Below are 17,886 nucleotides of genomic sequence, written 5' to 3' on the forward strand. Positions count from 1 at the left end.
GTTTTGGCCTTTGTTCCTCGCCTTCGCCACAGTCTTCCCCACTATCATCATGACTGCCTACCTCGTCGTCCTCATCGGCACTAAAAGACTTCTCCTGCCTGAAGTCTGTCAAGGCTTCAGGCTGCGTGATGGTGTCGTCTATAGTCCTGACTTGCCGCTGTTCCAACTCCGTTCTGGCCCAATTTTGCAGCCCATCCATGAAGTAGAACAATGCGTCGTCGTCCTTGAGGTTGGGAATCTGAAATGTAAGGGTGGTAAACTCCCGCACATACGCGCGTATGCTGCCCTTCTATCTCAACTCCCGCATCTTACGCTTTGCCTCATACACAACGTTTCTAGGGAAGAACGCCTTCTTGAACTCCACACGAAACTGCTCCCATGTGTTCAACACGCATGTCCCCTTTGCGATGTCAGACTCTTTACGCTTCCACCATAGCATGGCAGACTCCGAAAGATACAACACAGTCATGTTGATCTTGTTCACATCACTACGAACCCGCATACACTTGAAGTAATTTTCCAAGTGCCAAAGGAAATTATCCACGTCTTGCGCGTCACGGACGCCTTTGAAAGCAGGTGGCTTGGGCGCCTCAACTCTGGCTTCCCTTTCCCGGTAACGTGATGAGGATCCACCAACCTCTCTATCCTCCTGGAGTGCTGCCACTTCGGCCTTAAGCGACTCAACTGCGCCAAGTGCTTCCCTAAGCCTGAACTCTAAGAAAGTAATGGCCTCCTTTGTCTCGTACTCGGCTCGCTGGCGTGCCTCCAACTCCTTTCAGACGCTCTCAACTTCCTCAAGGGAGGACTCTTCAAGAGTTTTGAGATTTTTGTCCGTTCTGTTCAAGCGCTGGCCTAAGATCTCAACAGCTTGCCTCGCCATTTCGACCCTTGCAATCCACTCCGGTCCGACAGTAACATCCACGGACTCCTCGCCGGTGTCTTCGTCACTTCCATCGAAAATCTGGGGAGGGAGAGATGTTTGCCCTTCGCTTGGGGTAGGAACACTTTGTGGAGGAACATTTGGTGGAAGACAGGGCAAATTGGGTTCATTACCCGTCTGCTACTTCTTCCCTTTCTTATTCTTCTTGCCACCATCAGTGCGGACGTTGGGGGTGCTGCTAGCGCCGTATCCTTCGTTCGTCATTCTCTTACGATAAACCTGCTCTGATACCAATTGTCACTGACTTTTCAATTCAGACAATACTCCGTGCGGCACTTGACGGTTTGCTCACGATTCTTTCACGATCTCACAAACTCAAGTAAGCCTTTCACTACTTTGGATCACTAAGAAAAATAGAAGGAAAGACAAAAGACTGTTTTGGAAGAAAAGTCTTGTATTCAAATGTTGGTGGATGTATTACAAATACAATGACTACCTATTTATACTACTCTAAACACTAAGAGTAAATAAATATTATACTATATACAAGCCCCTAAGTCCATGCCCACAATACATGCTTCTAAGTCTTCCAAAAAGGGACTCCTAGATGCTCCCTAGTCTGCCCCACGTTCCAGAGGCCCTGCACAAGCCCCTCCAAGGCTGGAACCTGCCGCCTCCCCACATGCTGTAACTGCTGAAACGGCCGTAACTGATGAAACGGCTGTAACTGCTGAAACTGCCTGTAATAGCTGAAACGTCTGACCCTCTGTCTGCTGCCTGCTTGGACGCCGTCCCCTTTGCCTGCTGGCCGTTTTGGGCTGTCTATCCCCCTTGTAGAGGCTGCTGGCTGCCTAGACGGGTCGCGATCTGCCTGGGTATCTAGAGGGTCGTGACAGTGTGCTGTCAAAAGGTGTGAGATGTCATGCCACGCCTGACGTCTTTCGACCGTGTGTGCTACCCAAAGGCGATGATGGCATGCCCTACCAAACGTCGTTCGATCGTATGTGTTGTCCAAAGGTGGTGATGATATGTCACTCCTGACATTGTTCGATCGTATTTGCAGTCCATGGGCTATGATGGCATGCCACGCCCAATGTCGTTCGACCGTGTGTACTGCCCAAAGGCGATGATTGCATGCCACGCCCGACGTCGTCAACAAGTTGTGCTGTCCAAAGGCGGTGATGTCATGCCACGCCCGACATCTTTCGACCGTATGTGCGGTCCAAAGGCGATGATGGCATGCCACGCCCGGCGTCGTTCAACCATGTGTGCTGTCCAAAGGCGGTGATGTCATGCCACGCCCGACGTAGTCCTACCATGTGTGCTGTCCAAGGGCGGTGATGGCATGCCACGCCCAACGTCATCCAACCATGTGTGTTGTCCAAGGGCGGTGATGGCATGCCACGCCCAACGTCATCCAACCATGTGTGTTGTCCAAGGGCGGTGATGGCATGCCACACCCGACGTTGTCCGACCGTCTGTGCTGCCTTAAGGCGATGATAGCATGACACGCCCAACGTCGTCCTTCCGTGTGTGCTGTCTCTAGGTGTTGATGCAAGCCACGCTCTATGTCGTTCGACCGTGTTTCCCGTCCAAGGGCAATGTTGGCATGCCACGCCCGACGTCTTCTGACTGTGTCAGCTAGTCCAAAGGCGATGATGGCATGCCACGCCCGACGTCGTTAAACCTTGTTTTCCGTTCAAGGGCTATGATGGCATGCCTTGCCCGACTTCGTTCGATCGTGTGTGGTGTCCAAGGGCCATGACGGCATGCCACGCCCGACGTCGTTCAACCGTGTGTGCTGCCCAAAGGCGATGATGGCATTCCACGCCCGACATTGTTTGACCATGTTAGCGTCCATGGGCTATGATGTAATGCCACGCCCAACGTCGTTCGACCGTGTGTGCTGCCCTAAGGCGGTGATGTCATGCCACGCCCGACGTAGTCCGACGGTGTGTGCTGCCCAAGGGCAGTGGTGTCATGCCATGCCCGATGTCCTCCGACCGTGCGTGCTGTCCAAGGGCGGTGATGTCATGCCATGCCCGACGTTGCCGATTGTGTGTGCTGTCAAAGGGTGGTGATGACATGCCACGCCTGACAATGTTCAAGTGTGCGTGCTGTCCAAGGGCATTGATGTCATGCCACGCCTAACGTCGTTCGACCGTGTGTGCTGTCCAAGGGGGGTGATGTCATGCCACGCCCATCGTCATCCAATCGTGCGTGCTGTCCTAGGGCGGTAATTTCATGCCACGCCCGACGTCGTTCGACCGTTTGTGCTACCCAAAGGCGATGATGGCATGCCACGCCCGACGTCGTTCCACCGTGTGTGCTGTCAAAAGGCGGTGATGGCATATCACGCCCGACGTCGTTCGACCGTGTGTGTTGTCCAAAGGTGGTGATTTCATGCCACGCCCAACATCGTTCGACTGTGTTGTGCTGCCCAAAGGCGATGATGGCATTTCACGCCCGACGACATTCGACCGTGTGTGCTGTCCAAAGGCGGTGATGGCATGTCACGCCTGACGTCGTTCGACCGTGTTAGCCGTCTAAGGGATATGATGGCATGCCACGCCCGACGTCATTCGATCGTGTGTGCAACCCAAAGGCGATGATGGCATGCCACGCCGGACGTCGTTCAATCGTGTGTGCTATCTAATGGAAATGATGTCATGCCATGCCCGACGTAGTCCAACCGTGTATGCTGCCTAAGGGCGGTGAGGTCATGCCATGCCCGACATCGTACTACAGTGTGTGCTGTCCATGGACGGTGATGGCATGCCACGCCCGACGCTCGCCGACCGTGTATGCTGTCCAAGGGCGGTGATGGCATGCCACGCCCGACGTTTTTCGACCGTCTGTGCTACCCAAAGGCGATGATAGCACGCCCGACGTCGTCCTTCCGTGTGTGCTGTCCCAAGGTGTTGATGGGCTGCCACGCTCTACGTCGTTCGACCGTGTTTCCCGTCCAAGGGCGATGATGGCATGCCACGCCCGAAGCCGTCCGACTGTGTGAGCTAGTCCAAAGGTGATGATGGCATGCCATGCCCGACTTTGTTAAACCTTGTTTGTCGTTCAAGGGCTATGATGGCATGCCACGCCTGACTTCGTTCGACCGTGTGTGGTGTCCAAGGGCCATGACGGCATTCCATGCCCGACGTTGTTCGACCATGTGTGCTGCCCAAAGGCGATGATGGCATTCCACGCCCGACGTTGTTCGACCGTGTTTGCCGTCCATGGGCTATGATGGCATGCCACGCCCGACGTCGTTCGATCGTGTGTGCTGCCTAAAGGCGATGATGGCATGCCATTCCCGACGTTGTTTGACCGTGTGTGCTGTCAAAAGGTGGTGATGTCATGCCACGCCTGACGTAGTCCTACTGTGTGTGCTGTCCAAGGGCGGTGATGGCATGCCACGCCCGACGTCATCCGACCATGTGTGCTATCCTAGGGCGGTGATGGCATGCCACGCCTGACGTCGTACGACCGTCTGTGCTTCCTAATGGCGATGATAGCATGCCAAGCCGGATGTCATTTGACCATTTGTGCTGCCTTAAGGCGATAATGGCATGTTACGCCCGACGTCGTTCGACTGTGTGTGCTGCCTAAAGGTGCTGACGTCATGCCACGCCCGAGGTCGTTCGACCGTGTGTGTTGTCCCTAGGCGGTGATGGCATGTCATGCCCTATGTCGTTCCATCGTGTGTGCTGTCCAAAGGAGGTGATGTCATGTCACGCCCGACGTCATTTGACCGTGTGTGCTGTCTCAAGGCGGTGATGTCATGCTATGCCCGACGTTGCCGATTATGCGAGCATTCAAAGGGCGGTGATGTCATGCCACGCCCGATGTCGTTTGACCGTTTGTGCTACTGTAAGGTGATGATGGTATGCCATGCTCAACGTCGTTCGACCGTGTGTGTTGCCCCAAGGCGGTGATGTCATACCACGCCCGACGTCGTTCGACCGTGTGTGCTGCCCAAAGGTGGTGACGTCATGCCATGCCCGACGTCGTTCGATCGTGTGTGTTGGCCAAAGGAGGTGATGGCATGTCACGCCCAACGTCGTTCCACCGTGTTTGTTGTCCAAAGACAGTGATGTCATGTCACGCCTGACGTCGTTCGACTGAGTGTGCTGTCCAAAGGCGGTGATGTCATGCCACACCCGACGTTGCCGACCGTCTGGGCTGCCCAAAGGCGATGATAGCATGCCACGCCCGATGTCTTTTGACCGTTTGTTCTGCCTTAATGCGATGATGGCTTGCCACGCTCGACGTCGTTCGACCGTGTGTGCTCCCCAAGGCGGTGATGTCATGCCACACCTGACATCGTTCGACCGTGTGTGCTGTCCAAAGGCGGTGATGTCATGCCACGCCTGACGTCGTTTGACCATTTGTGCTGTCTTAAGGAAATGATGCCAAGCCACGCTCGACGTCGTTCGTCCGTGTGTGCTTTCCAAAGGCGATGATGGCATGCCACACCTGATGTTGCCGATCGTGTGTGCTGTCCAAGGGCGGTGATGTCATGCCACGCCCGACGTTGCCGACCGTGTGTGCTGTTTAAGGGCGGTAATGTCATGCCACGCCCGATGTTGCCGACCGTGTGTGCTGCCCAAGGGCGGTGTTTTCATGCCACGCCCGACGTAGTCCGACTGTCTGTGCTGTCCAAGGGCGGTGATGGCATGCCACGCCAGACGTTGCAGACTGTGTGTTCTGTCCAAGGGCGGTGATGCCATGCCACGCGCGACGTTGCCGACCGTTTGTGCTGTCCAAGGGCGGTGATGTCATGCCACGGCCGACGTTGCCGACCGTTCGTGCAGTCCAAGGGCGGTGATGTCATGCCACGCCCGACGTGGTTTGACCGTGTGCTGCCCAAACGCGATGACGGCATGGCACGTCCGAAGTCGTTTAACCGTGTTTGCCGTCCAAGGGAGATGATAACAGGCCAATCTCGATGCTGTCCGACTGTGTGAGCTAGTCCAAAGGTGATGATGGGATGCCACGCCTGACGTTGTTCGTCCTTTTGTGCTGCCCAAAGGCGATGATGGTATGCCACGCCCGACGTCGTTCGACTGTGTGCTGTCCAAAGGCGATGACGGCATGCCACACCCGATGTTGCCGATCGTGTGTGCTATCCAAAGGCGGTGATGTCATGCCACGCCCGACGTTGCCGACCGTGTGTGCTGTCCAAGGGTGGTAATGTCATGCCACGCCCGATGTTGCCGACCGTGTGTGCTGCCTAAGGGCGGTGATGTCATGCCACGCCCGACGTAGTCCGACTGTCTATGCTGTCCAAGGGCGGTGATGGCATGCCACGCCCGACGTAGCCGACTGTGTGCTCTGTCCAAGGGCGGTGATGCCATGCCACGCCCGACGTTGCCGAGCGTGTGTGCTGTCCAAGGGCGGTGATGTCATGCCACGCCCGATGTTGCCGATCATGCGTGCAGTCTAAGGGCGGTGATGTCATGCCATGTCCGACATCGTTTGACCGTTTGTGCTGCCTAAAGGCGATGATGGAATGGAACGCCCGACGTTCCCGACCATCTGCGCTGCCCAAAGGCGATGATAGCATGCCACGCCTGATGTCGTTTGACCATTTGTTCTTCCTTAAGGCGATGATGGCATGCCACGCTCGACGTCGTTCGACCATATGTGCTGCCCCAAGGCGGTGATGTCATGCCACACCTGACGTCGTTCGACCGTGTGTGCTGTCCAAAGGCAGTGATGTCATTCCACGCCTGACATCGTAAGACCGTGCGTGCAGTCCATGGGCGGTGATGTCATGCCACACCCGACGTAGTCCTACCGTGTGTGCTATACAAGGGCTGTGATGTCATACCACACCCGACGTCGTCCGACCGTGTGTGCTGTCCAAGGGTGGTGATGTCATGCCACGCCCGACGTTGCCCGCTGTGTGCTGTCCAAGGGCGGTGATGTCATGCCATGCCCGACGTCGTCCAATCGTGCGTGCAGTCAAAGGGAAGTGACGTCATGACATGTTAGACGTCGTTCCACCGTGTGTGTTGTCCAAAGGCAGTGATGTCATGCCACGCCTGACGTCATCCGACCGTGTGTGCTGTCCCAGGGCGGTGATGGCATGCCACGCCCAACATCGTTCGACTGTGTGTGCTGTCCAAGGGCGGTGATGGCATGCCACGCCTGACGTCATTCGACCGTCAGAGCAGAACAAGGGCGTATTTTGCAGTCCACGCCTGTTCTGCGCAGGACTCGTCTGATGCCGCTTGGCCGCGAACGTGCTGTGTACGCAGACCCATTTTCCCCTTGACATCTAACTTGGCTTTAAAAATCGCACCTGACATTCCAAAAATCTCTTATAGTGACATGTCATTAGTCCCTTAATATGTCATTAGGCTTGATAAGTGAACTTAACTTCACGAAAACCTAGCAACGGGGCTTAGTTATTGGACAAGTGTTTGACCGTCGTAGAACGTATAGCTCAACACTTTGTGGCAGACTAATGAACTTCACGTGCCATGTTACTTCCGGTACATATATTTCAACACTTAGTTATTTTTTCCCCTTCCAAGGATGCAAGCAGCACGCGAGCCTCTCATTTGAAAAGTTAGAAATGATTGGATTTGATTTTGGGGGAGGGGGAGTGTGGGGGGGACGAATCGGAGCGACAAAGGGCTGAATCTTTGTGGATCGTGGCAGCAAGGCCACTCTGCCACTTAATAAACCCTGTCGCGTATTTAAGTCGTCTACAGAGGATTCTACCCGCCGCTCGATGGAAATTGTACTTCAAGGCGGTCACCGCGATGCTTCCATCGCAGCGACTTAGCCAACGATTCGTGCCCTTGGGGGACATAGGCCCCTACTGTAGTTCGGCAAGAGGACGGTAGGTGCATGTCGCTTCTAGCCCGGATTCTGACTTAGAGGCGTTCAGTCATAATCCCGCACACGGTAGCTTCGCATATTGGCTTTTCAACCAAGCGCGATGGCCAATTGTGTGAATCAACGGTTCCTCTCGTACTAGGTTGAATTACTATTGCGACACTATCATCAGTAGGGTAAAACTAACATGTCTCACGATGGTCTAAACCCAGCTCACGTTTTCTATTGGTGAGTGAACAATCCAACACTTGGTGAATTCTGCTTCACAATGATAAGAAGAGCCGATATCGAAGGATCAAAAAGCAATGTCGCTATGAACGCTTTGCTGCCACAAGACAGTTATCCAGTGGTAACTTTTCTGACACTTCTAGCTTTGAATTCCGAAGGTCTAAAGGATCGTTAGGCCATGCTTTTACGGTTCGTATTCGTAATGGAAATCATAATCAAACAAGCTTTTACACTTCTTTACCACAAAAGAATTCTGTTCTCGTTGAGCTCATCTTAGGACACCTGCGTTATCTTTTAAAAGATGTGGCGCCCAAGCTAAACTCCCCACCTGACAATGTCTTCCTCCCGGATCGGCCCGCGAAGCGAGCCTTTGGTCCAAAAAGAGGGGCAGTGCCCCACTTCCAATTCACGGAATAAGTAAAATAACATTTAAAGTAGTGGTATTTCACTTTCGTCTTTCGACTCCCACTTATATTACACCTCTCAAGTCATTTGATAAAGTCGGACTAGAGTCAAGCTCACAGGGTCTTCTTTCCCCGCTGATTCTGCCAAGCCTGTTCCCTTGGCTGTGGTTTCGCTTGATAGTAGACAGGGACATTGGAAATCTCGTTAATCCATTCATGCGCGTCACTAATTAGATTACAAGGCATTTGGATACCTTAAGAGAGTCATAGTTACTCCCGCCGTTTACCCGCGCTTGGTTGAATTTCTTCACTTTGACATTCAGAGCACTGTGCAGAAATCACATTGCGTAAACATCCGTTGGGACCATCGCAATGCTTTGTTTAAATTAAACAGTTGGATTCCCCTTGTCCGTACTATTTCTGAGTTGGTTGTTCGACGCCCGAGGAAGGCCCCTGAAGGAACCGCTCCATGTCCTTCCCTCGTCCGGCACGCGGCGACACGCTCTCACCGCGGGAGCAGCTCGAGCAGTCCACCGACAGCCGACGGGTTTGGGACTTGGACCCCCGTGCACAGCCCTCAGAGCCAATCCTTTTCCCAAAGTTACGGATCCATTTTGCCAACTTCCCTTGCCTACATTATTCCATCGACCAGAGGTTGTTTACCTTGGAGACCTGATGCGGTTATGAGTACGACCGGGCATGGACGACATTCGGTCCTCTAGATTTTCAAGGGCCGCCGGGAGAGTATCGGACACCACGTGATGTGCAGTGCTCTTCGAGCCGCTGGACCCTACCTCAGGCTGAGCCGATTCCAGGGTGGGCAGGCTGTTAAACAGAAAAGATAACTCTTTTCGAGGCTCCCGCCGACATCTCCGGACAGGCCCCTATCAATACATGCCCTTACGTGCGCTGTGCATGTGGCGCGTAGAGTTAGCCGTAACAAGAGCTCAAGAACTCGCCACTCGCCGAAAGCACTTCCATTTCCATACCAAATGCCATTATAAACCAATCTTGAGAAGTTCCCTCGGCGGCGAACGGTCGCCCCGCAGACGTCGCTGGCATGTTTTTGTAAGCGCCCAAAGGCATAGCACGGACGAGCCATGCATGTCGTCAAGCGCCCACGCAACACGCCTACTAAGCCCACAGGACGCCCATGATGTCCGCCTTGTAACGCCTCAGTCGCCCCGCAGACGTCGTCGGCATGTGTTTGCAAGCGCCCAACGGTGTAGCACGGACGAGCCATGCATGCAATCAAGCGCCCACGCAACACGCCTACTAAGCCCACATGACGCCTTTGATGTCTGCCTGCTTTTGCCTCAGTTGCCCCGCAGACGTCACTGGCATGTTTTTGTTGACGCCCAACGGCGTAGCACGGACAAACCATGCATGCCGTCAAGCGCCCGCGCAGCACACCTACTAAGGCCACAGGAAGCCCATGACGTCCGCCTGCCACCGCCTCAAATGCCCCGCGGACGTCGCGGGCTTGTTTTTGTAAACACTGAACGTCGTAGCACGGACGAGCCATGCATTCCATCAAGCGCCCACGCAGCGCGCCTACTAAGCCCACAGGACACCCTTGATGTTCGCCATCCTTCGCCTCAGCTGCCCCACAAACGTCGCTAGCACATTTTTGTAGACGCCCAATGGCGTAGCATGGACGAGCCATGCATTGCATCTAGCGCCCACGCAGCACGCATACTAAGACCACATGACGCCCTTGACGTCCGCCTGGCTTTGCCTCACTCGACCCGTCGACATCGCCAACGTATTTTTGTAAATGCCCAACACTGTAGCACGAACAAGCCATGCATGCCATCAAGCGCCCAAGAAGCATGCCTACTAAGCCCAAAGGACGCCTATGTCGTCTGCCTGCCTGCGTCTCAGTCTGCCTCCAACACCTCTACCCCCCTTATATATGCTTAAAAAAGTTTTACCCATGTGAGAGGAGTAGACATGGATTTTCGAGAGATTCATAATGGAAATGTACAACCCAAATATGCACTTTCAAAGGTACAAACACACATTAGCTTTCATAAATAACTTCAATATATATAAAAAAAAACATTTTTCAACATTTTTTTTAATTTTTATTTTTTTTGAAAATTCCGAAAAATTAGTAATAAATTAATAAAAAATAGGGAAAATATCAGAAAAAATATGAAATCAACTCCAAAAATTCACAAATAAATATGGGAACCTTAAAATAAAAAATTTAATAAATTTTAATTTTTAAAAGGAGACGTAAAAAATTAAAAAACGTAAAAATAAATTATAAAATAATGATTAAAAGTCGGAAAAAATACAAAAATGATCGAAAACACTTCTAAACATGTCAATTTAATGATAAAATATATATTTGCACAAATAAAAGATGTTTAAATATCGTACGAACTGTAAAAGTAATAAAAATGCTGCGAAAGAGCCACATTTGGTGGAAACGTTAGAGAATAGATAATGGAAAGTCGATGAATATGTTTGTTTTGCCTGGAGGTTGTTTCAAAATCCTTTGATTTATGTACGACATGAACATCTGCATCTATCATCTAGAACTCGAACAATGTCGCGCAAGCCAAGACCGATGCGGGCAGGCCACGACTGACCACTGTGTGCAGGCACGTCCGACAACGGCCGACCGTTCGTTCTTTCCAAGGGCTATGATGGCATTCCACGCCCGACGACGACCGGCCGTCTGTGCTGTCCAAGGGCGATGATGGCATGCCACGCCCGACGTCGTCTTACCATCTGTGCTGCCCAAGGGCGAAGATGGCATGCCACGCCCGACGTTGCCCGACCGTTTCAGCTAGTCTAAAAGCGATGATGGCATGCGACGCTCGATGTTGTCCGACCGTGTCAGCTAGTCCAAAGGCGATGATGGCATGCCACGCCCGACGTCGTCTGACCGTGTGTGCCGTCCAAGGGCTATGATGGCATGCCACGCCCGACGATGGCCGACCTGCCGCGCCCTCCTACTCATCGAGGCCAGGCACTTGCCCTAACGACTGGGTGTATATCGCGCGCTTAAGATCCATCCATTTTCGGGGCTAGTTGATTTGGCAGGCGAGTTGTTACACTCCTTAGCGGATTTCGACTTCTATGACTACCGTCCTTCTGTCTTAATTGACCAACACCCTTTGTGGGATCTAGGTTAGCGCACAGTTTGGCACTGTAACACGGCTTCAGATTCATCCTGCATCGCCAATTCTGCTTACCAAAAATGGCCCACTTGGAGCTCTCTATTCCGTGGCGCGGCTCAACAAAGCAGTCGCACTGTCCTACCTATTCAAAGTTTGAGAATAGGTCGAGGGCGTTGCGCCGCCGAGGCCTCTAATCATTGGCTTTACCCGATAGAACTCGCACGCGAGCTCCAGCTATACTCAGGGAAACTTCGGACAGAACCAGCTACTAGACGCTTCGATTAGTCTTTCGCTCCAATACCCAAGTCAGACGATCGATTTGCACGTCAGTATCACTGCGGGCCTCCACCAGAGTTTCCTCTGGCTTCACCCCGCTCAGGCATAGTTCACCATCTTTCGGCTCCCGACAGGTATGCTCACACTCGAACCCTTCTCAGAAGATCAAGGTCGGTCGGCGGTGCACCCCTCAGGGGGATCCCACCAATCAGCTTCCTTACGCCTTACAGATTTACTCGACCGTTGACTCGCACACATGTGAGATTCCTTTGTCCGTGTTTCAAGAAGGGTCGAATGGGGAGCCCACAAGCCAACGTCTGGAGCACGCAGATGCCGAAGCACGCCGGAGGCGCGCGCTGCCTTCCACAATCGGGGAGACGGGGTTCCATGGTCGCATTGAGAGCCCGGGATTTGGCCTCCCCACCAATCCACGTTGGTCCACGCCCCGAGTCGATCGGCAGACCAGCTCGTCACCTTTCCACATCCGATCGAGGCGCATCGCCAGCCCCCATCCGCTTCCCTCTAGATAATTTCAAGCACTCTTTGACTCTCTTTTCAAATTCCTTTTCATCTTTCCCTTGCGGTAGTTGTTCGCTATCGTTCTCTCGCAAGTATTTAGTATTGGACGGAATTTACCCCCCGTTTAGGGCTGCATTTCCAAACAACCCAACTCGTAGACAGAGCTTCGTGGTGCAATAGGGTACGGTCACGATAGGGATCTCACCCTTTCTGGCGCCCCCTTCCAGGGGACTTGAACCTGATCCACCGCTGATAACGCTTCTCCAAACTACAATTTGGACGACAGAGACGCCCGATTCTAAGGCTGGGTTATTCCCGGTTTGCTCGCCGTTATTAGGAGAGTCCTTGTAAGTTTCTTTTCCTCCGCTTATTGATATTCTTAAACTCAGCGAGTAATGTCGCCTGACCTGGGGTTGCGGTCGGAGCGCCTGTTAAGGCGCAGTGAGGGTCGGGGAGTCCGGACGCGCGACGGGCTGTAGTCGCGACAACAAGAGAGAATTGAGTTTCAACAACCCCTTGCCACGACGTCCGTCGACGTGGACTCACATTTAGGCCGGGCGCACGGGAGGCCAACTTTTGCCCCCGCATTCAGCCTTGCGACGTGCACCGGAGGACAACGCGATGCGTGACGCCCAGGCAGACATGCCCTCGGCCAAATGGCTTCGGGCACAACTTGCGTTCAAAGACTCGATGGTTCATGTGATTCTAATATTCACACCAAGCATCGCATTTCTCTACCTTCTTCATCAATGCGAGATCCGAGATATTTGTTGTCGATAGTCATTTGTGTTATCAGAGCAGCGCGCATCCCCCATGATCCGTGAACAGGGCGCGAGGAGAGGGCTGTCGATTGTAGTATTCATTGGCACTTTCCGCGCCGAGGTTCGGTGGTCGCTCGAAGAGCTTGTGCGCGTCGGGTGACAAGAGGGAGGCGCACAACGAGTGAGCTCCGCCCCGAAGTGTTTAAAATTAGTTCACAGGTCATTCTGCTGTACAGGTTTCGACAATGATCCTTTCACAGGTTCACCTATGGAAACCTTGTTACGACTTCTTCTTCCTCTTAATGATAAGGTTCAATGGACTTCTCACGACTTCGCGTGCAGCGAACCGCCCATGTCGCCGCGATCCAAACATTTCACTAAATCATTCAATCGGTAGGAGCAACGGGCGGTGTGTACAAAGGGCAGGGACGTAGTCAACGCGAGCTGATGACTCGCGCTTACTAGGAATTCCTCGTTGAAAACCAATAAATGCAATGATATATCCCTATCATGATGAAATTTCAAAGATTACCCGGGCCTGTTGGCCAAGGCTATAAGCTCGTTGAATAATCAGTGTAGCGCGCGTGCGGCCCATAACATCTAAGGGCATCACAGACCTGTTATTGCCTCAAACATCCGCGGCCTAAAAGGCCGTAGTCCCTCTAAGAAGTTGGCCGTGAAGGGATACCTCCGCATAGCTAGTTAGTAGGATGAGGTCTCATTCATTAACGGAATTAACTAGACAAATCGCTTCACCAACTAAGAACGGCCATGCACCACCACCAATAGAATCAAGAAAGATCTCTCAGTCTATCAATCCTTACTATGTTTGGACCTTGTATGATTCCCCGTGTTGAGTCAAATAATGCCGCAGGCTCCACTCCTGGTGGTGCCCTTCCATCAATTCCTTTATGTTTCAGCCTTGCAACCATACTCCCCCCAGAACCCAAAAACTTTGATTTCTCATAAGGTGGCGGCAGAGTCCTAAAAGCAACATTCGTTGATCCCTGGTCAGCATCGTTTATGGTTGAGACTAGGACGATATCTAATCATCTTCGAGCCCCCAAATATCGTTCTTGGTTAATGAAAATATTCTTGGCAAATGCTTTCGCAGTTGATCATCTTTCATAAATCCAAGAATTTCACCTCTGACTATGAAATACGAATGCCCCCGACTGTCCCTGTTAATCATTACTCCGATCCTGAAGGCCAACGTAATATGACCGAAATCCTATAATGTTATCCCATGCTAATGTATACAGAGCGTAGTGTCACGACCCGCCAGATACCCCGGCAGATCGCGACCCGTCCAGGCAGCCAGCAGCAGGCGCAAGGGGCAGACTGCCCAAGCAGGCCAGCAGGCAAAGGGGCAGGCAGCAGTTGGAGGGGCAACCGTTTCAGCTGTTACAGCAGTTACAACCATTACAGCTGTTACAACAATCAATGGGGCGGCAGTTTCAAGCCTTGGAGAGGCTTGGCAGAACGTGGGGCAGACTAGTTGAGGCTAGGAGTCCTTTTTTGGAAGACTTAGAAGCATGTCTTGTGGGCATGGACTTAGGGGCTTGTATATAGTGTAGCATTTATTTACTCTTAGTCATTAGAGTAGTATAAATAGGTAGTCATTGTATTTGTAATACATCTATCAACCAACATATCAATACAAGTCTTTTCTTTCAAATCTGTCTTTGTTTTCTCTTTCTAAGTTCTCTTAGCGATCCAAGTAGAGGAAGGCTTACTTGAGTCTACAAGATCGTGCAAGAATCGTGAGTAGACCGTCAAGTGCCGCACGGAGTATTGTTCGATTCGAAAAGTCCGTGACAATTGGTATCAGAGCAGGTTCATCGTAAGAGAATGACGAACGAAGGAGATGACACTAGCAGCACCCCCAACGTCCGCACTGATGGTGGCAAGAAGAACAAGAAAGGGAAGAAGTAGCAGATGGGTAATGAACCCAATCTGCCCGAACTTCCCCAAAATGTTCCTCCACCTAGTGTTCCTACACCAAGCGAAGGGCAAACATCTCTCCCTCCCCAGATTGTCGATGGAAGTGACATAGACACCGACGAGGAGTCCGTGGACGTTGCTGTCGGACCGAAGTGGATTGCAAGGGTCGAAATGGCGATGCAAGCCGTTGAGATCATAGGCCAGCGCTTGAATAGAACGGGTAGAGATCTCAAAGCTCTTGAAGAGTGCTCCCTTGAGGAAGTTGAGAACATCCGGAAGGAGTTGGTGGCACACCAGCAAGCCGAGTACGAGACAAAGGAGACCATTACTTCCTTAGAAATAAGATTTAGGGAAGCACTTGGCACAATCGAGTCGCTTAAGGCCAAGGTGGCAGCACTCAAGGAGGATAGAGAGGTTGGTGGATCCTCATCACATGACCGGGAAAGGGAAGCCAGAGTTGAGGCGCCCAAGCCACCAGTCTTTATAGGCGTCCGTGACGCGCAAGCAGTGGATAATTTCCTTTGGCACTTGGAGAATTATTTCATGTGTATGCGGGTCCGTAGTGATGTGAACAAGATCAACACGGCTGTGTTGTATCTTTCAGAGTTGGCCATGTTATGGTGGAAGCGTAAAGAGTCTGACATCGCAAAGTGGACGTGCGCGTTGAACACATGGGAGCAGTTCCGTGTGGAGTTCAAGAAGGCGTTCCTCCCTAGCAACGTTGTCTATGAAGCAAAGCGCAAGATGTGGGAGTTGAGACAAAAGGGCAGCATACGCGCGTATGTGCGGGAGTTTACCACCCTTACATTTCAGATTCCCGACCTCAAGGACAATGACGTGTTGTTCTACTTCATGGATGGGCTGCAAAATTGGGCCAGAACGGAGTTGGAACGGCGGCAAGTCAGGACTATAGACGACGCCATTACGCAGGCTGAAGCCTTGACAGACTTCAGGCGAGAGAAGTCTATTAGTGCCGAGGAGGACGAAGAGATAGGCAGTCATGATGATAGTGGGGACGATAGTGGTGAAGGCGAGGAGCAAACGCCACAACCCAAAAGGCGTGACACCTACAGGTCTAGCGGCAAGAAGCCCGGAGATCGTGGCAACACGGTAAGGGATTCCAAGGATGGTTTCTTCATATGCAAAGGGTCGCATGGTTACAAGAGATGCCCTGAACTGAAAAATCTTGGTGCTATACTCCGTGAGCGGAAGAAAGAGAAGGCCCAAGAAGAAGTCGGGGAGACTAAGCAGTTGGGCGTGGTAAGCCTATGCGGGGCAGTCATCGAGCAACCATCGACGAGGCCAAGGCAAGATAAGCCAAGGCAAGCGAAGCCGAAGCATGCTGACAAGGGACTTGCAAAGTCTATGGCGTGGGCTCAAACAGTCGACATTACGGTTAATGGGAAACCTGCTCGTGCGTTGGTCGACACCGGTGCTGAGGTCAATGTTATGACCAAGACGGCAGCAAAGAGGTTGGGGTTGTGATATACTTCAAGCAACGCCCAAATAAAGTCTGTCAACACATCACCGACTCCAATAGTTGGAGTAGCACACGGTGTGAACATCATGGTAGGCGATTGGCAAGGGAAAACCAAATTCATCATCGCCCCCATCAACATGTTTGATGTTATTCTTGGGTAAAAGTTTTTCCAACAGTGCCATGCAGTAATCGATCCTCATCTCCAAAAATTGACAATCATGGAGAAAGGAAGGGAATACACAGTTCCCATGGTGAAGGCACAAGCGACGGAGGGACAGGCTAGACTGACAGCCATGAAGCTCGAGAGGGGCGACGTGAAAAGAAGGTTAACACCGGCAACAACCATTGCAAGTTCGAGAGAAGACAATGGTGCTTGAAAGTCCATGCCACCGCGCAGTAAGAGGGTTCCGAGTAGGAACGCTGACATGATGAAGAAGCCGCCAGAGCACTTGTCTCCGTTGAAGGAGGAAGTTCGGAAGATCGGGTCAAGAAAGGATGGGACATCAATGAAGAGGCTGCTCGAAGGGATTGATCGAGTACGCGAGTTGATGGTCGCCCGGTAGAACTCAACGCCGATACGGACGCAATGCGACGCGGACGTCGCATCATCAGGTGGGGGAGTTTGTCACGACTCGCCAGATACCCCGGCAGATCGCGACCCGTCCAGGCAGCCAGCAGCAAGCGCAAGGGGCAGACTGCCCAAGAAGGCCAGCAGGCAAAGGAGTAGGCAGCAGTTGGAGGGGCAACCGTTTTAGCAGTTTCAGCTGTTAGAGCAGTTACAGCCGTTATGGCTGTTACAACAATCAATGGGGCGGCAGTTTCAAGCCTTGGAGAGGCTTGGCAGAACGTGGGGCAGACTAGTTGAGGCTAGGAGTCCTTTTTTGGAAGACTTAGAAGCATGTCTTGTGGGCATGGACTTAGGGGCTTGCATATAGTGTAGCATTTATTTACTCTTAGTCATTAGAGTAGTATAAATAGGTAGTCATTGTATTTGTAATACATCTATCAACCAACATATCAATACAAGTCTTTTGTTCCAAATTTGTCTTTGTTTTCTCTTTCTAAGTTCTCTTAGCGATCCAAGTAGAGGAAGGCTTACTTGAGTCTACAAGATAGTGCAAGAATCGTGAGTAGACCCTCAAGTGCCGCACGGAGTATTGTCCGATTTGAAAAGTCCGTGACAGTAGGCTTTCTTTGAGCACTCTAATTCTTCAAAGTAACAGCGTCGGAGGCACGACCCGACCATTAAACGCCATGAGCGCATCGCCCGAGAGAAGGGACGAGACGACCGGTGCACATCTAGGGCGGACAGGCCGGCCCATCCCAAAGTCCAACTACGAGCTTTTTAATTGCAACAACTTAAATATACGCTATTGGAGCTGGAATTACCGTGACTGCTGGCACCAGACTTTCC

The 17,886-nt window shown here is 52.1% G+C and overlaps 1 protein-coding gene, 1 non-coding gene and 1 pseudogene across 2 annotated transcripts; all 3 read right to left on the reverse strand.

Annotated features, from left to right (window-relative positions):
• Window positions 1-289: 289 nt before the first annotated feature.
• On the reverse strand, window positions 290-880 carry LOC138339304 (uncharacterized). The gene is made up of 2 exons (XM_069290896.1): window positions 807-880; window positions 290-707 (listed from the first exon to the last, which is right to left on the reverse strand). The coding sequence occupies exons 1-2, from the start codon at window positions 878-880 to the stop codon at window positions 290-292; spliced, it is 492 nt and encodes a 163-aa protein (XP_069146997.1).
• Window positions 881-7,501: 6,621 nt separating this feature from the next.
• LOC112940609 (28S ribosomal RNA) lies at window positions 7,502-12,703 on the reverse strand (annotated as a pseudogene).
• Window positions 12,704-12,913: 210 nt separating this feature from the next.
• On the reverse strand, window positions 12,914-13,069 carry LOC112940608 (5.8S ribosomal RNA). Its single transcript, XR_011212786.1, has one exon. It is a non-coding gene; the product is annotated as a 5.8S ribosomal RNA (ribosomal RNA).
• Window positions 13,070-17,886: the final 4,817 nt, after the last annotated feature.

Source organism: Solanum lycopersicum, chromosome 11, assembly GCF_036512215.1.
Source record: "Solanum lycopersicum chromosome 11, SLM_r2.1".
NCBI lineage: Eukaryota > Viridiplantae > Streptophyta > Magnoliopsida > Solanales > Solanaceae > Solanum > Solanum lycopersicum.